General features: G+C 45.3%; 1 protein-coding gene across 4 annotated transcripts in view; it reads right to left on the bottom strand.

The window, feature by feature from the left end:
* Positions 1 to 5,662: 5,662 nt before the first annotated feature.
* LOC132072633 (bifunctional methylenetetrahydrofolate dehydrogenase/cyclohydrolase 2, mitochondrial) overlaps positions 5,663 to 23,417 on the bottom strand; it is a 35,096-nt gene continuing 17,341 nt past the window's right edge. For 3 of the 4 annotated variants that reach the window (XM_059471076.1, XM_059471078.1, XM_059471079.1), the window contains exon 8: positions 15,430 to 17,040. In XM_059471076.1, the coding sequence (XP_059327059.1) occupies positions 16,928 to 17,040 (113 nt within the window). In that variant the 3' untranslated portion in view covers positions 15,430 to 16,927. Of the gene's footprint in view, positions 7,043 to 7,326; positions 7,480 to 8,205; positions 8,327 to 12,681; positions 12,772 to 15,429; positions 17,041 to 23,417 lie in introns of those variants that run through there. The other variant, XM_059471080.1, reaches the window with a different exon arrangement.

The following is a 23,417-nucleotide window of genomic DNA, read 5'->3' on the forward strand; positions in this document are numbered from 1 at the left end:
GAGGGAGAACTTTCATATCTATTTGCACAAGACATGTTGTGAACACGACACCAAAGTCAAGAGAAGCATTAACAAGGCAAGGGGAAAGGGCAGAAGAATTTCCTCTTTCAGCTCCTTGGGAGTCCTGCCTGTGTTCCGGGGCATTGGTTTGCTTTGGCAAACCTGGACGACCTGAAAGGGCAGTGTAGCAGTCATCCATCCTGAGACACAAGGCAGATTAAGCTCCTGAACTACTGTGTCAGAACTACATAGACTTGCACCCAAAAACTTGGTACCTGAGATGCTGAGTTTCCAAGAATCACACAGACAAGGTCACTTGGAGGCCCTCATTGAGTTTGCCTGTCGGAAGAGCATCCCTCCAAGAAACGCCCATGAACATGCAATGCCCTAGCCACTTAAAAATATGAGGAAAAGCAGAAAATTGTCAGCCCCATCTTGCATGTTCTGGCACGGCCTATAAGCGAAGGTCCCTCTCCCAGCCCGTGTTCCTGACTCATCCTGCCCAGAGGCGGCAGACCAGGGATGCACTCAGGAGAAGCGCTCGGGTCCTCCCTGTGGCGAGGCTGCCACAGCTCCCTGCGAGGCCCCGCTGTGGCTGTGTGGTCATCTTACTGCAGGGGTTCCATACTGTTGTCTCCTTATCACAAAAGTTTCAGACCTTCTTGGTGCTTTCTCATGGGCTGCTCCTCAGAGCACTGACTCTTTCTTCTTCACAAAGTGACCACCTTACTGCAATTCCCTTCTCAACCAGCCACCCCACTCTTTTATAGACTCTTCTTCTCACTGGTTACAGCTGTGGCCTGTTAAAGTCAGGCCTGCTCCTGGTCTTTGCTAATTAGCCCAGCTGCAACTCCTTAGGGGTAAAATTACTTTCTACCCTATTTTTATTTTCTTATATTCTATCCCCCTACATTGCCACACAGCCCCTGAATTCAGTGTTGGCACCTATTAAGGCAGCTCCTGGAACAGTGCTTCCGGCCAAACCCGCTGCCGGGCTCTGCCGAGCAGCCAGCACGAGTCAATAAAATTCCATCCATCGCGGGATTTGCCATAACAATGGGACACAAACAGACAGCCTTACGTACTGAAGTGATGTCAAACAAATTAGCTTTGCCCAAGTTACTCAGACATTCCTGCAAAGCTCAGCCCTGTCCTCTGGTGTCTCGAGCCTGGCTGTGCTGTTTGCCAGAGGGAGCTGTGGAGAGGCCTCTCTGCACAACAGCCTTGGAGAAGGAGGAAAAAGGAAGGTTCTTGCATTCCCTGTGCCCCCCAAAAACCCTGAATAACAATTATAAAAAGGGCAAAGAGCATAACAGATTTATGCAAAGAGCATAACAGGGGCAATGCTGCCATGCCACATTTTGCTCAGTCCTAGCCAGGAAACACAGCTGGCATTTGAATATCAGGTATTGAAAATGCAGTAAACTGTGTTTCTGCTTATTAAAGGACAAAACACCTTCATAGAAAGGCAAAGAAATGGCACTGGGGAATCTATACAAGGAAACTTCCTTGCCAATACCAACCAGATAAATTCAACAAGAAGTTTTGATTAAAAATTAGCATTTAAGTGACTTGGCCTTAGACATGGAATCAAAACCTCGCCTTTGGGTACCTTTAACCTTTTTATGAACTAGAAAACTGAGCCCAGAGCTAAGGCAGGTGACCATTCACAGATGGCCCTAATTCCACAATGGGGCAAAACCCCCAAATCATCAAATGGAAAATTCCCCCAGAATGGCTATGCAAGACATACCTCAACTACCAAGTTCAGCTCATCCCAAACTGCTCCAGAGAATAAGCATTTAGAGCAGTTTTAACCCTAATTTGTCTGTTGAAACTGTGTCTCATGGGCTATTTTTATGTTTATACTTATGAAAAACGGAATTAGAATTTTAATTTGACTCAAGCAACCTCTCATTTAGAGGTTTGCTTACCCACAGGCCATGGGCTTTATACCAAGTCAAACCCTGCTCTCAACCAAACCCAGCCTGTGCCCCAGCTCCCAACCCTGGCAGCCACAGAGAGGGAGGGAGCTCTTCCCTGCACAGCCAAGAGCCAAAGGGCCCGGAGTAGCAGAGCTCGCAGAGCAGCCCAGTGAACAGTCCCCTCTCATCCACACCTCCTCCAGCTCAGCCAGGTCTGCTGCTCACAGAACCTGCTCTCCCTTCCACTCAGTTCAGGGAGAGTAGGAGCAGCCCCAAGTCTAGTCACAGTACAAGATTTTATTGCTGTCATGATAATTAATGACTACTTACACTGAGATTTTAATGAGTACCTGCACTTTTTTGCCTTTGTTCCTCAACTGGGTCATAAAGGAGGAGTCCCAAGCGGTTTCCTGGATTTGCAGTACAATAGGGACCTCTACAGGCGTTTCCCTTCTCCAAGCAAGGCTCAGGACAGGTAAGAGCAGCCACACCAGAGCTCTGTGACACACAGACCAGGGAGCAGCCAGCTCTGGGTTCCGTGCCAGCATTCACTGAAATCAGCAGGGCTATGAAGACCCTGCCTCTGACAAGGCTGGAGCTGACTGAATCGGAATCCTTCAGATTATTTATCATGCACATTGTCTGCTCTCTAACACACTTTGCCATGATACTTTTCAGGATAGCTCTAAAAGTTAAAACACAAATAGTAAATCTGCACTCATATCACACAAGAGAGAACTGAAATGAATATTCAGAAAGAAATTCTAGCTGTTTGCCCTCAAACTTGCATGTTACCAAATCTGACCCATCTTTCCTGTCTCTTAACACTTACTGTGTTACTGATCTACCCAAGCACCATTTCTTAAAAGAACTCACAGAAGAATAATGAACATCATTCTCAAAGCCTTGCTTCCTAGGGATGGTCTAAAGGCAATCCATTAAGAACTGCAACCTTCGGGGGTGACAGGAGTTATTCTGAACTTAATTATGAAATCAATTGCCTTACCAAATTAGCCTTCTCCTTGTGGGATGCTACAGTGTATTTCATGGACCAGAAATGAAACAAAACATATAACAGGTACAAAGAATTACAAAGCTCTTCTGCCAAGAGGAATATGATTTTTTGGGTTTGATTTTGGTTTTGGGGTTTTGTTGGAGGTGGAGGGGAGAGTTGGAGTGAGTTCTTTGGGGGAGGGTTCAGTCTTGTTTTGGGTTTTTTTTGCATGAAGTTGAGAGTCACTTAGAAGCGATTAGTTTCACAGCTGGTTCTTAGTACAGGGTTGCACTGCTGCAGCAGCACCAATGAGATTTGTACTTTTACTGTAAGTGGGATGGAGAACAAACCCTGGTGTGTCATTTTCCAAATATACTGTGGGCTACTAAGAATAACAGAAAACCTCCAAGGAAAACTGTCTCTTACCTGTGTGCCAGCCACCAGCGTGCCCCAGCCAGCAGGAGGGACAGGGACACTGTGCACTCAGAGCATCAATTCAACTCCTTACACTTCCCTCCAAAACCAAATCAAATGTCTTTAAAGCCATCTTGTCCCCAGGCTTACATCTCAGTGTTTGCAACAGACCTTGCTGGAATCAGGGAAACTTGTAGGCCACCCACACAGCTGAGCAGAAAATGGGAGCTGAAAGCAGGGAAGATGTTCCAGTGGCAGCCCAGCACACCTGCACAGTGGCTGCAGATGCCAGTGGAGCAGGTTCAGGGCTGGGTAGCTTAAGGGCAACCCAGCGTGAGAGATATGCTGCAGCAAAAGCCAGTGTGGTTCCACCAGCCTGGATCATTCACAGGGCAAGTGCTCTGTCCTTGAGAAAGGAATATCCTGGTCTTTGATGTCTCTAGTTTGCCGCCCCTGCTAAGCTGCTGCCTCCCACAGCTGAAGCAGCCCTACCTAAAAGTCACATAAAGCAGAAGCTCCTCTTGAAATGACAGTTTTTGGCACGTGCAGCTGGAAAGGGAAGAAGAAGCTTATGACTCTCTTAATTATGCCACTACACAAAGAGAAGTGAGCCTGATAAATGAGCTAGGAAAGATGATCCTGATCCTCTGACAGGCCAGTTCTGCAGGAAATTCAGCACCGTAAGCAGCAGCATACCATTCCAGGCTGGCAGCATCTGTCACTTATCAAGGAAGGGCTCAGCAGGGCTGACTCCCTGCAGCAATGTGAGGCCATGCAGATTCCCTCAGCCCAAGTGCACCGTGAGTCAGTCAGGCAGCCATGCCTCACACACAGCTGGGGCCTGCTCTGAGGCTGTGCTTCTGCAGGGTGGGCACACAGCACCCAGGGGGTGAGGAACACTCTGCTGGAAGCCATGACTCCACTTGGAAAAAAGAGAACTAAAATAAAGCAAGCACCTTCTTTTCCTTCCTGCCTTGCCTTCTTCCCATCATCATCTTTCTATTTTATTCTCATGCTGTCCTGACACCAAGTCTCATTTTGCATAGCACAGGCTTACCTGGTGCTTCACCTTCCACTGGCAAAAAAATACCAGCAAACTCTCACTTCCAAAGCCTCCTTGGGCCTGAAAGACAACTAGAAAAACATTTCACTATGTAGTCTCCTGCTGAATTGTGGCCCTTAAGTAGACCTTCCTTTTCACTTACGAGTAACCAAACCTGAAAAAAATCAGAGGATGTTGCTGTAGGTACAAAATGGCTCACTGCAATGAGTAAAACCAGTGAAAAGGCACTTGCACATATTGCAGGGCACCTGCATGGCCTCTGGTACACAAAAGGTGTAACAAACATCAGTAAGAGAACGTGCAATCAAAATGCATCTCTCCAACAGTACGTACTCCTTGGGCAAGGTGAAGTCCAGATGTTCCAACTCATGCCCTTAGAACTTGTGTGCCAAGTGCACAGACCCCCTGAGGCAGTTCTGTAGGGTGCGTGTCTGCTCCAAGACAGCCTCTGCAAAGGAGAGGGGTTGGTCCTTGGGAAGTGAATCCAACACCAGCAGTGTGAGCACAAGAGACAACTCACTGGGGAGAGGCAGATTCACTCATGTGACAAAAACCTTGAGGCTTTTCATCCTTTGGATATTCAGCTGAGAAAATATCCACCATTTTCTCCTGAGACCAACAAGCAGGATCTCTCACCTGTGTTTTCCTAATGACATGCACATCTTCCATTTCCATGTGAGATGGGTGAAGGGTGTTTTCATTTGTGAGGATGTGCAGACTAATTTATACCTAATTGTCCTCTCACCACATATGTGTGACACAAAATGATAGGGCCACTACCAAAAGCTGACTTGAAGATAGTCACGAGCACAAGTTACCCAGCAGTGGAACCTAAGAAAAGGTTAGAAGAATGGAAAAAAGGAAGCAGTGCAAAGATTTGAAGATTTGACTGGAGATGAAGACAAAAAGGCTGAGGGATGAATACAATGGTGTCAATGTGCAGAGGAGTGGTGTCCATCCACTTCTCACCAGCAATCCTTTTTGTGTGTGCATATGCTGCTTGCTCCCTCTGTTACACGGGATTCCAAGCAGTGTGTGATGTGCTGTTTTATTCACTGGTATCACAGAGCCAAGATGGCTCAGCTACTGATGAGGATGCCTACATGAGAAGCCCCTGAACTTCAGACCGTTGACAAGCCACACGCACCTTTACCCTTTCAAACCCCACCTTTCATACACATTTCCGCATTGTCACTGTAGTCTCACAAATACACAGGTTTTTTCAACCAAAAACATGCATCCCTCTTGTAAAAATTAACTCACATAACCAAAAAGCTGAGCTTTCAGCAGGGCACCTGAATTTTGGAGCCAATATGACTCCACAAGACTTCAAAGTACCAATTGCCTTTCGCTGGTAGATGGCTGAGCACAGCAGATGAGTCTACAATGTGCAACAGCTGAAATGAAAATGTCTGAAAGCCATCTCTAGTCACATCAGCACGGCAAACACTCCAGCTGTCTGTGAGACATCCCAGTTAGTGCCATCATCTTCAGAACCAATTTTCTTCCCTTTTCCTTGAACCAAATCTTTGTACCTTACCAACTCTTTGTAGATAAGATGAATAGAACCAAGCATCCGATATGCAATCTGTTAGTCCAGGGTGGAACTGAATCCCTAAAATAATTTTTTATTTGAGTGGTTACAATGTCCCCATAATGTGCAAATGGAATGGAGAAAGTCTGTTTCCTGGGAAAAACTGTAGTGAAGTTTCATATCAAAATTCCAGCTTCTCTAGGAATTCAAGTCTTGTGCAGGAATTAGGGTGCGGCAAGGCAACGTTCTGCCTGAAATTCCACAGAACTGAGGACCTGCTGTAGGATGTTTGGGAAGCAGACAGTTCTTTGTCACAATCACACTCCACAATCCATTTTGAGAAAGGCATCCTGTTGCTTTGCTTATGAAAACAATAAGAACATGCCATGCCCAGAGGTGTCATGGTCTGATTTTCCAGGAGAATGGCCTAGTCTCTATATTTTAATTTAAGAATGGTTTTGAGAACCAGACACTTTCCTCAGTCCAAAACATTTGTTGTCCTTTATGGCACCAGAAGCCCATACGTGGCCCAGCCCACCAAGGGTAACCATTGGGTTGGGAGAGGACTGTTTATCCACACACAGCCAGCAGACAACAAAATCAGAACCCAAATGGTTAGTGGTCAGCACATGATGTCCAGAATACAGCTCCACTATGAGGGAGGTGGTGCTTATCCTCCAGAGGAGAAAAAATAAGAAAACAAAACCAAACAGAACACACGAAAGACCAAAGCAGAACACTGTACGAGTGCTTGAAATGACTGAAAACAGCTAAAACCAACCAGTCCTTCCCCCAGAGCAAACACTAGGCACAGGACAGTGCTGAGATGCCTGCAGTGTCCTCAGCTGCTTGGGCCTGGGGACCATCCACCCTCACCCAAGAGAGGAAGTCTTTCTTCAACCACACCCAGAGCCTGTCAGTGCTGCAGGAGTTCCCTTGGCACGCTCCTCTGCCGTTTCCTCGGGCTCATCTCCTCAGCAAGGCTGGGGCACCTGTCCCATGGCGCGGGGGCCTTCCTCCTCAGCAGGCAAACCGGTGAGAGTTCCAGCATAGGGCTTCACAGCGCCGTCTCACCCACACACACCTTGTAGGGGGATTGCAGTTTCCTGCATCTGAAGCAGATACCAGCATGTGATTTGCATCAGCCAAACCTGAAACTGCAGCAGCCTGCACAGAAGCAAAATCTAGTCCCCTAACTCACTTGGGTAGCCCAGAGGAGCCCCACAGTTCAGACAACTGCACCACTGGTAGATCAGAAATCAGAAGTATAGAGAGTTAGTACCTTGAAAATCACACCACAGATTAGTAGCAGGTGAGGACACAATCCCAGTGCCCCTAAAACTCTGCCCACTGAAATTCAGATCAATGTAATCAGAAGACTCCAGATTTCCCATACCTCTTTCTTACATAGCAGTAGATGATGGCGAGTATTCCACTGGTCAGTATTCCAATCCCAATTCCCACAGCAATGTAGCGCTCATAAGAATTATGTGCATATGAATTTAGTGTTAAATGTTCACACCTCTCTCCATTATAACCAGCAAGGCACCTACAAAATAAATACATCACGCAAAAATCATTCAGAGCTTGTGTATTTGAAATAGAAAATGAAACATTAGTTTCCATCAGTTTCTAACATATCACAAAAAGTCTAAACAAGGAGGGGCTGAACCTGCTGCTCACTAAGAACCTCTTGCCTCCACCAAGACTACCAGTTGTCCCAGTTTATCTAGGTTAAAGCTCACTTGAGTACCGCAGTCACAGCAGCAACACAGTCTAAACATCCCCTGGTTGTGCAGGGTGCAGACCAAGAGCACGGTGCTCTGCAGATCCTCAGCTGCTGTTATGTCTCTAGAGGCCAAGGCTGCGCACTAAGCATCCTAGAGAACTATAAGGACATCATGGTTCTGGTTGGTATGGAGCTGTGGAATAAGGCAGTTAGAGCTGATATGTTGGAAGGTGCTGTTCCCTTCTTAATACTCACTGTGAACATCTATTGATTCCTCTACTACTAATTCCAGTATCAGCTGTGATTTGAGATGCCACCATTGCAGTGACCTACAAAGCTGTGAATTCCCCCTCTCCCTTCCTCAGTTTTCCACTAGCACAGTACTGCAGCCTTGTTTGCAGTCCTGAAACACCACAGCACTCAGGTCTGTGACAAAGTTTAATCCTGCAAATATCTGACTGGCACTGTGAAGCTGCACATGCAGCACATGAATAATCAATACCAGTGCCATTTTTGAAGAAGGGTATAACAGGTAGCATTCCTTACTTGCATATGGGCTTCCTCAGCTCACTGTGGAAGGCGCAGAGCCCATTGATACAATAGCTGTGGTGCTCCTCAAGGCAGGTCTGCATCAGCTTCAAGAGCTTTGGCTGCTCTGAATAATCTACTGTGAAACAGAACAAAGTCATGTTACTTTTAGGACAGAATATTGTTTGAACATATTTTCACACCCGGAGCAGAACAGACAACGTGCAGCAAACACTTCGTATGTCAATTTACTGTGTGGTGTCCCGTGAGCTGGTTCAGTCAAGCACTGAACAGAGCAAGCTTCCCAGACAGTCCAGCACAGCTTTGAGAAAGCACTAACTGCAAATAAATCATCTGCTCTTGAGCAACATGTACAGAAATTACTATGGGAGATTCACACAGGGTAACATCAGCACTATCCAATCTGCAATGCAATCAGAAAAACTTCCCCAGTAATAACAGGGGTTTAGGACACAAGGAGAGCACTGAATTACTCTCAGTATCCTTCCCAGGCTGGATTCAATTAATAGCTAATTTTTCCTTGTCCCAAGACAAACTATTGCACTTCTGGTGCTCCTGCCTATCAGCTCTGGGTGAAGATGAATGGTGGGACTCCTCCCTCCCCTCCCTTCTCCATGGTTCAATGTTAGCTGAGTGTCCCAGGATAGTTTTAAGGTGCCAAGACTGCCTGGTTGGTTTAGCTGTGCAAAAGCACAGTCCATGGCCAGCAAGGTTGTGAACTTGTGCTGAATTCTACACAACTGGGTCAGCAAGCACACTTCTCACACAGAAAACACTATCTTATTTCCTTATTCACAGTGGTTCAAATGGGAATAAAGAAGTCACAGGAACAGGGGTGCAGCAGGTGAGGAGAAAGCTCCAAAGCTTTGCCATCACTGCAGGCATCTGTTCCAACTGGTCTCTCTACCCAGTTCCAGGAATCACTAGTGGGGTGGGGTGTCCAAGCAATGACTTGCTATTTCAGGGGACTGCATCAGTGACAGCTGAAGGTGATTTCCTAACAGAGGGCATGTCAACAGCAGCTTTCAGTTACAACCACAACAAAAATAACATCTTGCAGCAAGGTGACAAGGTCTACCCAACAAAGGTGACTCAAAGGTACAGCAAGCAGAACCCTTCCTTTCTGACTAAGCGCGGAATCAGGGTCTGAAGATGGTACAATCATGGAATCATTGCCACACACACAAGCCTTAAGCCTCCTTGAGGACAACTTGTGAGCCCACCACACACTTTTCAGGATTAACAGCACCAATCCCCTAAATTCCCAAATTCCAGTCTGAACCATCTAACTGCAGGAACCTCCTTTGTGTGCTCCTCTAAGTAGTTTTTGAGGTTTTTTTCCTTTCTCCTCTCTGCAGCTTTATCCGAGGCGACAAGCAATGGCAAACAGCTGTTCTCACTAGAGCAGCTCAGCTTGAGCTGTGAATGATGTGCTTTGGACACCCAAAAGGCATGATGCTATCACTGACACTCAGATCTAACAATTCCTTTGAGAACAGTGTCTCTCAAAGCTGAGAGAGCAACCAGACTCCCAGCTTAGCATGAGACCTAGAGAGAACAAGTGACAATTCAGATCTGCTTGAAAAAATGACACCTTGGCTCACTGCACTTCCTCAGAAAAGCTACAGAGGTGGGAGAAGCATCCCTTGTTTCAGAATGAACTTCTAATGGCTGAGAAAAGGGCATCTTAGCCATCCTTCCACAGAGAAAAAGTTACCCCCAAGTTTCTCTTCACACAATGCAAGTGAGAAAGTTGGTGCTGGCTAAACAGGAGTTTAGTGTCCAGCTCTGGGTCTTTTTGGGCTGCTTCTGGGAAGGCTGCTGACAATCTCTGGAGACAGGCTTGTTGGCTAAGAGCAGAGTCAGCCAAGGACCAGGCCTTAGTGGGACAGACTTAAGGAAGGAGTTAAGAAACGGCAGTTTTCAGGATGAAAAGATATATTTTGGGGCAAGAGATGGATGACCCTACTGGCTGCACAGGAGAACTGTACACTGCTCTCTGATGAGGAAAGCACAAAGGAAAGCATGTGGGCAGCAGAGCTGCAGGGCTCAGCATGCCAAGGAGATCCAGGGTGCCAGAGACTCTCAACAGCCCACTCTGGTTAGGTCTAAAGTACCTGCAGAACAGCTACCTAAGCTCCACAGAAGAGTTTCAGAAAACAGACAATGGCGCATGCACGCTTTTTCCAGGAGCCTCCTCAAACACTCAGGCACCAACTGTTTTGAATCACCATTTCAGCACAAAGTGCACTGGAAAACCACTAAAAATATCCTTCAATGGGAGACTTCAGCCAGCATTTCCCACTGCCCAAAGTACTGCTCTTCTCCTAGGCCCTGAGAAGGTGTCTTTTGCACAGGTTTAGCCTTTCATTTCCATTTCTTCCACGAGGGGAAGAAAGAAAATAAACATGAGGAAGGTACAAATTCACACCCCAGAGGCACAAAATCCCCAGCCACCTCTACCCCAACTTTGACCAGATGGATTGCCACATCCCAAAATCTCTCCTTGCTCATGCTAGCTCTGCCGAGAGGTGGCAGACTTCCACCTACCCACACCTGCAGGAAACCTGGCTTTGCACAGGCACAGGAACCCCTTTCCCTGAGTGCCAGTGTCATTAGAAAGCCAGGTCAGCCCAGAGCAGCAGCCTGCCTAGAAAGCACTTGCCACAGACCAGCACATTCCTTCTTCGCTGTCAGGAGGAACAGCTTGGTCCATTGTGGGTAACATCACCTATTAAGTCTACACACAAAAATTCCGTGAGCTAATTATTTTGACATTGCAAAAGCACAAATTACCTCTGAAAGAACGAGTCTCAAAAACAAAAAGGATGATTTCCTAGCCTGCCCCAGAGCATTATGTTAATTCCTATCATACTGCCCGCCTAGATCCTAAACAAGCTGTTGAATAAACAGGTCCATGTGCCCTTTCATGTCACATGAGGAGAGAGAAACATGCCATGTAAGCACTTGACAGCTGCCTGCAACTGAGTCATTCAAAGAGATGCACCTGGCAAGACCTGACATGAAATCAGGGTTACAGGTACTTGGAAGCCTGGGCTTGCCAAAACTAACAGACTGGCAACAAAAGGAGTCAGCCAGTTAGACCATGACAGCTCAGTCCACAAGTATGGTGCATCAGGGAGGAAAGGCAGTGGGAAGGAGGAGGCAGGGAAGGGCTCAGTCCCAGCTCCAGAGCCTCCTTTACTACATTTGAGTGGAATTCTCTTAAAGGAAAATGCCGGTGTCCAGTTGACTACCACAGCTCCAGCTGCAACAAAGGTTCACAGACTACTGCAGACATGGCTGTGACCCTGTAAATATGCCTCCTCTTTGTTGAAACATGACCCATTGCTCCTGCTTTCTAGAAACAACACTAACAGGGCACTTAACAAGCCACAGGGTATTTCCACTTCATTATCCTCCTGTTTGCTGTAGGCAGCTCAGCAAGAATCATGTCACAGACTAAACCAGACCACAGTGCTGCACTGATAAACCAAAGTACTGTGGTCAAAAACCAACACCTTACCTATTTCACATGCATACAAGTGTGTGTATCCATATTTTATGTGCATATGTATAAGGAACCCACACAAAGTATGTGTGTGGATGAATGTATATGTCACACTCTGCCACTACAAGAGATCAGAAATGAAAACAAAACAGCTGGACTTGTTATGAGAACATAATAAAAAGCTTATGGATCTACTAAAAAAGGCTTGGAAGACGTCCTGTGATGACTTAGAATTGACAGATTATTTGTATGCAGGTTTATATGCCTTTCAAAGTACAGAGACACTAAAAAGTATCGCAGTTAGATTCCTCTCCTCCTTTACTGACCTGCCAAAACCTCATTCCCAGGTGGCACAGCTCTCCAAAAGCAATGACATCACCAGCATCTCAGGTAACATCAATGCAGCTGGCAGGATAAACACTGCTCTGCTCTCAGAGGTTGGCAGGTAAAAGAGCCTGAGTTCACATTTCAGTCAGGAAAGAGAAAGGAAGAAGAGAGAGCCAGCACTCAGATGAGAGCTGTGAAAGCCCAGACAGCCAAAAGCAAAACTGCAACAAAGACAGAAACTACTGAGTAACAACTCATGACAGGCATTGCTTGACGTTGTGCCTGTTCCTTCTCACTTCCGCGCATTCAGGTGCGTGCTGAGGACAGACAGAAACCAAGCACCAGGCGAAAGTAACAGAAATTGGACATCAGCCTTAAAATGTATCCTTCAAATCATGACTAAACTTGAGTTCAATGATCCTTCAGCTGCTCATTGCTGAGCCTATCCCAGCTGGGTGGCAGCCCTTACTCCAGAGAGGCTTCAAAGGCTCCATGAAGAAATCAGCTTGTCTCACAAATCCCACAGTGTCCAAGGGATGGAGCATCACAGATTTTGGTGGAAGTTTTATTTTGTTGGTTGGGTTTTTCCCCCAGTTGACAGATTAACAGAGACAAACAGAACAAAAAACGAATACCTTCAGCATTGTTTTTTGTCCAATTAATCCGTAAGTCCGTGCTGAGGGATGAAGCAGTAATAGCGGACTCTTCACTCAGTGCCCCCATTGCTGTGTAATGCAAATAGATGCTTACTGGAACAGAAAACTCAGTGTATCTATTCAAGGTTCATTTCACCCAGAAAGCACTTCATACAAACCCCAGAGAAGGCAGCAATATAATAACAATTCATTTAAAACACTCTTGCCTCAAACTTCCTTTTAACACAGCATAATTATGATTGTGGGACAACAAATGATGGCTTGCAAATGTCCCAAAACACAAATTCATCCTATTTTCCATTCTATTATCCTGCACAATTTACAGCATAGATACATGTAGCATAGTACAACCTTACACCTATTTACCAGTTCAAGCAGCTTATTTTCAGAGTCTAAATTACACCCCATCAGTTAAAATTTCATCCAGGTTTCAAATGGCTGAAGTAGCTCTGCTTCCTACATCTCTGCACACCTCCCACCCCACCACCTATCTCAGAAGGAGAAAGGCTTTGTTTCTGTTTAACAAACCCTGGCACCTCACAACACAGAAAAGCCTCTTCCAAACCTACCTTTCAGCAAAATATAGATTAGCATTCCAAACGCCATGGCAGCTGCTTTAACACCTTCTCAGGTCTTCTTTCCAGGTGGCTTGCTTGCTGTGCTTATCTGTGCTCCCGTGTTTTCTCTTGCACTTATACTCCAGGAAGCGTCATCTCCTGTTCTCACCAATCAAGAAAAGGTGCATCTGGTAACAACCTAACCCCCAGGGCAACCACACATTTATTTAGGAAACTGCTATTATCTTGCAATGGCATCAGATTTTCTTTTGAAACCCTGGTTTCCTATTACCTGTGGGCATAAAGGTGCAGTTTTAGAGCGAGACCCAGAATCTGACAGTGCAGAAGAACAAAAAAAACAGCCAAAGGTGAGCCAAACAAAACACAACTGCAAGTGTGGTGGTTTTTTCTCCTCATAATACAGGTCTTTTATTACTTCCAGAAGGATATTCACCCTCAGGATGCTACACTGGAATTCAAGTGCAGACACCAGTCCCTGCTCTGCTCCCCTGTTCCTCCCATCTCTCAGTCCCTGCCATCCAGAAGAGGAACTGCGGGAACAGCTAGTGCCGAGATTAGGAAGCGATCAGGCACAAAGATAATGGATGGTGTTCTTCATCAGTGGCTGCCAGCGGGAGGCCTTTGATCCCAGGCCCTGCAAGCCCGAGGGCTGTGCTAATCACTTTCCACTCAGCCTGGCTGTGCACAGCCCGGGAAGCCAGGCAGCCCACTGGCCGGTGCCAGGCCTGGGATTGCTGGCTAGAGCTGCAGGGCACAAGTCCAGACCTGGCCAGGCACAAGCAGCGACACAGGCTGAAAGAGCAGGTAAACTGCTGCCTCCCATAGCAGCAGAGCCCTTCATTTCTGCCACAAAAGCCCATCTCCACCTCCCCAAGAAGTGACTGTGCTTAATGCAAACACTCATACTTGTTACATAGTGTTTGCAGGGTCTCTAGAACAGAACTGTCAAACATGCTTCTTGTACTAAACCACTCTCCACAACTCCAAACACTGTACAGCTTCCTTGGTCACAGGCAGATTGGGACAAGTAGGACTGGTCTCTGTGAAGGGTACTGATGTGCCCAGACTAGAGCAGTTAATTGGAAAATCCCAGTTCAGTAACACACTGAGACATCCACAACCTGACTGACCAAAGGAGCGGTACATAGCTCACCTCAGCAACAACTCTCACTTCCTCAACTGTGAGCTCCAAGCAGCAAAGACATTTCACAATTTTTAGATTTTAAAACCCAAAGCCTTTTAATAAGTGCCTTGGTAACTCCAATCAGCTCACATCCTCCCTCTCCATGGCATTCTCCTCAGTGATCTGTAGGACTACATCCAACCACTTCACATGTTCAGGGAAAAACACAAGCTAGTTATGCATATTTTAATTATGCCCTTTCCTGCTCATGGACTGCATTCCAGGAGGTTTTTCCCTTCCTTTGCTATCCTGAATTACTGCATGCCTGCACACTGATTGAGTGCGACTTGCACACTCCCTGGACGGACAGGAGTGTTTATGCCTACCTGGATAACCTCTACTATCAGTCCGAAGCAGGGATGAGGTTGGTGAGCCTTGCTTTCAACATTCAGCTGCACAATGGCAGCTTAATCTGACCTGAATCCAAGGGCAGGCTTTGTCATGAGGCAGCACAGCGGGTGCGGTAGGCCTGGGACAAGGCTGCAATGGGCAAGGCTGTGCTCCGTCCTGCCGCAGGGTGCTTGTCCTTGGACAAACCTTGACCAGGTCAGGCACACCAGCCTGCTTTCTGGGTTGTCTAATGGGCCCTTCCCTCTGGATGTTCTCCCAGCAGAGAGCACTCTCATGGAAGCCTCCAGCAGCTCTGCAGACAGCATGTAGTGGAGCCAAGCCCAGGCCCCACAGGCTGTGCTGTAATGCTAATCCAGCTCCCATGGGATCAAGGGAAAGGCTTACCATGCACAGTGACCTGCTTGGAGGGCATGACACAGGCAGGCTCACTCAAGGAATACAAGCACCATGCCTTAAATGGCTACTCTGACAAAAATCACAGAGATGATCACAGTTAAACCGAAGAAAACAAACAGCAGTGCAAACAGATGGACACAGCAATGATTGAACACAATAAACAAAGGAAGAACACAACCATGCCCCAAACCACATCAACAGCCTCCAGCAAGACCAAGGTAACAGTAAACAAGTTTTATTCCATCTTTCAGACATGGGTTGATGAGTCCAAGTACAGTCTCCATAAGTGCCTTCATCCTCCTACCACTTACATTACCACATAAATTTATATTACCACCTACATTTAAAAAGACAAGCATCTGAATTGGCATTGTATATTTAGCAATAATCCTGTCAAACATGTGCAAACACTGTGCTAGAGCAAACTCAACATCCATCACAAGAACAGTGAGCATGGAAAGGATGCTCCACCTTGACTTATCACAGTAAAGGCATTTTCCCCTTTAACAGCAAGGGAACTTAACCACAGTCTTTTTCCTTCCCCTTCCAAGTTAACTATAGCCCAATAGCAAACACCTATGGCTCCTGATGAAAATAAATCAGTAATCCTGGTGCAGATGTAGACATCCTAACTGTCTACCAGTGCCTTCAGTGGGAACGTCACCATGCACACATTCAGCTGAACTGGCATCTCAGCAGTAACTGTTCTAGATCCATCCAAGAAACAGCTTTGGGAATAGAGGCACGCTGATCTCATCCCATGTGCTCTTCTCTAACCAGCAAAATACTGTGGCCATTGAAGGCAAGGCTTACAACCTGGATTTAAAAAAAGCCCTCTTTATGCAGTTTTGAAAAATAAGAGAATAATTAAATGGCTTAAAGTTCTAACACAAATATTTCATGAGGGATAAAGCTTTGGTTTTCTCCTCCTCTTCATCTCCTGCCACACATATATGTTGTACATGTAGAGAAGTTTTAACTACATTCCATTCAATTCCAATAAATTTCATTCCATTCCGTTCAATTTCAATCAAATTCAGCCCAATCAACTGGCCAGGTTTGAGGGGTTTTTATGAGATGGCAGTATTAGGCACCAAAGCAATTTGCCCAGACATAGAAAAAAAATAACTCCAGTCTCAATTCTAGCTACTTATTCACGCTTACCTCTTGCAGATGTTTCAAGTCAGAATTTCACCAGCATTCAAGCTTGACTCTTTTAAAACATTTACTGAACATTTGCATTCATGTCAACATTACTGCCTGGCCACTGCTGGCTCTACTCGTTCAAAAAAAGTATTTAAAGACCCTGAACTACATCCAGAGTGCTTAGTGACCTCAGAACCCAAACCATGTATTTGAAAGATATTTAGCATGTCTTAGTTTTTATATTGTTTGAACCTTATAGGACCTTGATAACTGCCCCAATACATAGGTGAAGTTGTAATTTATGCTTCATTCTTCATTCTCCAACACATAATTGGCCACCACCACCAACATACCCATGTAGGCTGCATTCTCCAAGTCGATTTTGCTCACAATAAGTCAGTAGGAGGAAAGACAAAGTATCTGAACATTTTATAAACCATCAGATTTAACATACCTGACATGTAAAAATAAATACAAGGTAGAAATAAATATATTTATAGTAAAAAATAAGTGTTTTGTGTATCAATAAATAGAACAACCCAGATTCTTCTTCCAAGGTAACCCATTTGCTCTAGTAAATGAGCTTTTTAGCGACCAGGAGTGTGTTCTTCAGAAGCATTGCAACAGTCATAGGTCCTACCCCTCCCGGCACCGGAGTGATAAAGGCAGCCTTCTTCTTCACTTCTAAGAGAAAAGAGAAAAAGGCATTGACTAAGAACACTTCCAAACCTTTTTTCCCACATATGCAGGAAGGGCTGTGACTGGCAGGTACTGAAGGGAAGGGACCAGCCAGGGCAGAAGCTTGACTGCAGCCAAGGCAGGGATGGAACGGGGCCAGCATCGGGGCTGCAAGGTTCTTCTCCTAATGCGAATGTATCACCCAGGGCTAGTTCTGGGCCAGGGCTGCACAACCTGTTCCAGCTGATCTACCTGCAGCACCTTGCCCTCTCCCCATGGCAGCACAGGCACTCACACAGCCTGTGCTCAGACAGATGGAACGTTAATCCCAAGGAATTCTTTTGGTAAGGGGCAATTTCTGCCCATGTGACACAGCTGACCAGCTGTCCCAGGAACATCTGTGTGACAGGTGGTCAGGATGAGCCCAGGAGAGCAGCATGGATGTGCATCACCCCCATCTGTCAGCTGGGACACCGCACCTCCAATATCCAGGAGGGCTATGGAAGCTGGGGACGCCATTCTGTAGGTAAGGAGGTGACCCCCCCCCCCAACTCTGTGTTCCTGAGGAGCAGCACGCAGAGCAGGAGATTGCTGGAACTACTGCCATCCACAGCAGAGCAGCAGCCAAGTCACCTAGTCAGCCTCTGTCCCCCACGTGACAGAGGGCACACAACCAACACCACAAATGGTTTCAAGCATCAGCATTTTTAAACTCCCCAGTACAACCTTTTCTACCCTGCTTCTCACATGTACAACACCTGTGTGGCCTTTTACTCCTTTTTGATTGGTCAATGCACCTCAGCATTCCCTGCTCATTTTCCTTTAATGATGTTCACCTGTTTTACACAGCTGCACCCCATTAGGGATGAGGCTCAGCCACAGCCCCACTCCCTCAGTCCCATAATCTGTTCTCCTACACCACAAGCTATAAAGACACCCTGAGATCATGGAAAGAAAACTGGAGAGAGAGAGTGTACAATTTTCTGTTTGATTTGTTTTTCTGATTCACACTATAGACAAGGACAAGAGTTTACTTCAAGAAAAAAAAAATTCTAGTGGCAGAATTCCCATTGCAATTTCAGCCATAAACACTCAGTTCCTCCAGAAAAGACATTTTTAAAGATCAGTTTTACTAGGGTGCCTAGGTTAAACCAGGATGCAAAGGAGCAGGTTTTTTGTGAAGTATCACAAAGGAAAATCTTACCGAAGTAGCTCCAACCATTAGTCATGTTAGACTATTGAAATTCAGTGTACACTTTGAGTACATTTAAGTTAACCTGTTTGTATGAGGAATTCATACAACACAGGAATAAATCCTGGCTTGATCTTCTTATCTACTGTGCAAAATGCCATTGATCAGAATTACAGGCTGTTGGCAATGGAATTCTGCTCAACTTTGTAGGAGCTCACCTTGTTAATACTGAGAGTCAGGGTTTTTTTAGGGCACCACCATGAGAGGTTTTTTGTTTGTTAGTTTGGGGCTTTATTGGCTTGCTTAGTAATAAGTTCTTGGTAAATCATTCCCCACTTAGAGAAGCTTTGCTTTTTCAAAGACTCACACACAGGAGACACCTAAACCAGCATAACTGACAGAAACACATTCAATTTCACTGAAGTCCCTACAGACCAGACTCTGCCTGCCTATCAGAAGATAAGAGACTGAAAACTAGGCACCTGGCTTTGGAACAAACAAGATCACTTGCTACTGCTTTTAGTGCATTTATCTTGAATCTCTGGAATCTATGTGGTGCTCAACTGTCAGGAATAAGGTCTCAAAAAATATTACAAAAGAATTTGAAAAATTGGACACTGGGGGTTTTGGGAAATGATATTCACTAGATTTGAGGAGCCAGACATAAATGAAATTAATAAAATGCTGTCTGAACGTCCCCTATGGCAGGGAACTCCTGAGAGCATTTGCCAAGTTAACAGCAAATATCTCACTGAATTAAAGAACAGAAGATCAACCCTCATTGAGGAGAGCCGGTAAATACAATCAGGAAGGTTTTAATTGCCCTGTTGACTGGCACCACCAGATATACTCTTAAAATATATGGAAAGGCAATCAGGCTACAATGTGGTTTTTCTTCAGATGTAAAATTCAACAAATTTAATTAAGATATCATATGACAGTTACTTCTCAATATTCTCAAACACAAACAATTAACCTTTTTAATAGTAATACTATTTTGAAGTACATACCATTTCAGAATGGTGCTTAGAGTTAATACAGTTACTATGAGTTTTCAGATTAATGTCATAATTATTGAAATGTACCTGCATCTGAAGAAAACACAGCCATTCACACAGAAAATACTGTAGGCACTTTAAACTGAAATATGACGGTTTTCATGGCAATGTTACCTACCCTTTTTTGTGGTGTTATTCAAACTACTCCCACCTGACCTACAAAGAGGACAACCCACAACCAGACCTTGTCTTTCCTCAAGAAAGTGACCTGACAGGCATTGAAAGCCTATCAGGTACAGCACACATTGCCTGTGGTGTTAGTAACCCTACCCAGCAGGAAACACACAGTGCACTGTTTTCCCAAGTTGTTGGGGAATTCCTCTGCCCATATTATACCATTATGGAAATCCTTGTGGAGGGGCGTGGCAGAAGCCAAATTTCTTGTCAGTTAGCATAAAACCACCCAGATAGCTCATGCACAAAAGCTGATCCAGATTTTGGAACACACAGGTGTCTGTGCTGGGGAAATTGCCATCTGATGAGTTTCCATTGGTAAGAGTAAATACAGATATGGTGAGTGCAATTTTCCAGATGAATGCCAGCAACCAAAGGGGGAAGATAGCTTGGCCTCAAAAACGTCAATAGACTTTCCTGGTCAAGTGAAATAGGCCCAAGCACAGTTCTCAGACACCACGTAAATGTGTGACTGATCTCATGTAGGCAGGCAAGCTAGTGTGCTGTCAGTTCCATCAGGTCCTGCTTCTGCTTCTCAGGAATGAAGTAACTTTCAGTTACTTCAAAGTAAAAAAGTCCACAGCTTTTCTCCTGCTTTCTCCAGATGGGCCCTGGTCTCCCAGGCCTTCCCCTGACAATCTGGAAAACGCAAATTAGACACCTATGGGGGAGGAGCTGCTGTTTTGCAGCTTCTGTAGAACCTTGAAATCTTCCTTTGATTCTTCAGAAGAAATGAAATGTAGATTGTTTCCTTGAAAAACAGGATCCACTGCTTTGGAGACAGCCCTTCATTCCTAGGTTCCTTTAAAGCTGAGGACATCAGACACCTAATAGGGTTAATCACACAAACCAATGGCAAGTCTCAACCTGAAGGCAGTTCTGGGTCCTGTGCATCTGCATTAAGTGATGCAGAGTAATTCCTGCCTAAGCACTGTTTCCACACGGCTTTACGAGTCCCTGTAAAGCTACACCAGATCCCTGCAGCACTGCCCAAGTGTGAAATCACATGCTCAGCAGCCACACTAGATATCCCATGTTCTGCTCCACATGTTCTGGGATTCTTCTCACTATGCACTGTGGGACACCAACCAGCGAGCATCTACCCCATTTCTCAGAGTTCCTGCTTTTTCTCATCCTTGTTTCTCTTATTGTAGCTATTTTAACTGCAATATAAAGGAAAACTAAGGAATTCCGGTGCAGTGCTGGAATTCCAACAGTGTGTGTCAGTGACACTGCTGAACAAGACCCTCTTCTGTGCAGGAGAACCTTGACAGGCCATGCAGCAGCTCACTGACCCCAGTTAGCCAGCAGCCTTCTGGCTTCTGTCACAGCCTAACACCAACCTTCTGATTCATTCCTTGCAGTCATGGAGCAAAACAGGCAACGGGTCCCCTAAGGTCTGCAGGGCAGCGATGTGGTGATGTGATCACACAGACTGGGCTCTTCTCCATGGCAAAATAAATGCCAGATCTTTGAAATCAACTGAGAAAGGAACTAACTAAAGTTACAGCAAAAGCACCTGGAACATGCACATTCTGTTTCCGTGACCACTGTTTGGGAAAGCTGCACAGGGAGCTAGTTTGGAAAAGATTCAAGGAGTCAGGAGCAGCCTGTAGCCAGGCAGGTACTGCAATGAACGCGGAGAGGCAGCAAACACCGTCAGATGCAGTGGCTGTCACAGAGGCCAGGTTTCCTGCATACTGCTGCCAAGGCACACCTGAGGACCACCACTTCCACCAATTAATTGGATTTGAAGATTATGGTGGGTAATCCTATTCAGGGAAAACGCATAATATAGGCCCATCACCTCAGACCACATCAATCACCTGTTGGAGCTCCCTCTTCTGCTCTTCAGCACTGGCAATCCCTCCCTGCTCATGGTGGGACCAATTCTCCACAATCTTTCACACTGTCCAGTCAGAAAAACCAGTTCTCATGTGTAAAGCCCTCCACTCACATCACAACTGCATCACCTAAAAAAAATCTCACACAAAGGATACCTTTTCTACATAGGCATCTAATCAAGACCTAACAATCAGCACTGCTGTTTGTCAAAAATCTGGAAGGAATTGTAAAGAAATACAAGCATCTTCAGTTTCATTGGTATTTCCAGTTCCACTTGCAAAGGTGAACCACTACTGCAGCGTGTTAGTAGCCTGCTCTACCAGTTACTCCTGGAAATGATGCTCCACCCAAAAGAGCTGTTTCAGCTAAATCTTCTGGGTAAGTTGTTGCTTTATTTCATGTTCCTGGTCCTTGTAGCCCTCCTCCTCCCTTGGCATTATAGTTGTGGCAACAAAAGCGTATAAAACAGGGCCAAGTGCACCCACACATGCACTAGGCTGCTCAGAGAAACAGATCTCCCTTTCTGTAACTGAAACTTGCTGCCCAAAAGCAGCTAAAATGCCATTGCTTCTCCTCATTCCTGGCACTTCACTCTTCTTCCTGATGCCTCCACAAGGGAGGACAGCCACTCCCCAGAGCATAGAATTCTTAACATAAGCAGGGATTCTCCATACGCTGTGGTAGTTTTACATGAAGAGTAGCACATGCAGTTCCATTTATCCCTGCAGTATCAGGCTGGATATCTCAGTGCTTTGCATCTGACCTCCACATGCACAGTGTTCTTCTGTCTTGCTCTTTTAGATACCTGGGAACTGCACAGTAAACTATTCTGGACCAAACAACAACTGGTTTTTGATGTGCACACAGTTTGGAGTGTCAAAATAAAGAGGACACGTGGGAAAATAGGAAATCACAAATACTGCTTACTAAAGGCATTCTGTTAATTTCACAAATGTGTACATTGAATTTAACAATGAAAGACACAGAAAAGAAATTAAATGCATCCTTTTGTTGTTAAAAAGATAAAAATAAACTTAACTCTCTCACCTACCTTGCAGAGATTAGAAGATGGGATCCAAGTACTTGCAAGATAAGCAACTGAATCAAAACACCTTCCACCCACCTAAGAAAATTAATTTCCACTACAGGAACATTTCAGCCAGATGACCTGGTGAAGGAAGACATTTCCCTCTAGTTTTTGTAAACGAAGTTTGAACTCTGATTGCCCACTTAAACCTCTCTCTCTCTCCACAGCTGGATTTTTCTCCTGAAGTGGATGAAGAGACAATACATACTGGTGGGCTATGTGATGTTACACAGGGGCCACATCTCAATACAGCCATTTATGTGCCTAGCCTCAACCTGCAAAATCCATTTCCACTCAGGCTTAAATAGAGTTCCAGCCAAGTGATCAAACAGGGGAAAAGGATAAAATTATTTGCTACACAAACTTGCTGGCTTGTTCCATTTCCTAACTGCCAGATCAAGTACTTGCTAGTCTTCAGAACTGTATACACTGGGATGATTTTTGTTGTTGTTAAAGATTCAGTGAAACTTTCACCGATACCAATGAACCAACAACAGCTTCCCTTTGGCAATGCACAGAGAAATGCTACTTGTAACTGCAGTGGCATAATCCAAGCTGAAGTTCCTCCCTCTTTTTTGGATCTTCCCTCCCCCCAGGTGAAATCTCAAGAACAACCCACAGCAGACATGATGAGACAGATACAGCACATTGCTGAAACTCTGAATCATGGCCTTGCCACTGAATCTACACCTTTATTGCAGGCACAAGGTCCCGTGTTTGAAGAAAGATAAACAAGAAGGATGCAGGTTCACGTGAAACGTTCCCAAAGTTACAGCTTTTGTACTCCCCTACCTGCTAAAGCTAACCAAATACCTGGAAACTGTCTGTACTTTAGTTCAGCTCTGAAAACAGAAAATAGAACCTTTTCTTTGTGATACCAGAAATCCAGGCAGGATAAGGGGGAATTTTTTTTTTCAAGCTGTCCTCCAAAAGGCTTTTTTTCCTGGAGCCCTGTTGCACACATCCAGTTACACATTTCCAAACACATTCCAAGACAGTCGCTCAGCTATACTCATGCAGGTAATTT

This window comes from Ammospiza nelsoni, chromosome 4 (assembly GCF_027579445.1).
Source record: "Ammospiza nelsoni isolate bAmmNel1 chromosome 4, bAmmNel1.pri, whole genome shotgun sequence".
NCBI lineage: Eukaryota > Metazoa > Chordata > Aves > Passeriformes > Passerellidae > Ammospiza > Ammospiza nelsoni.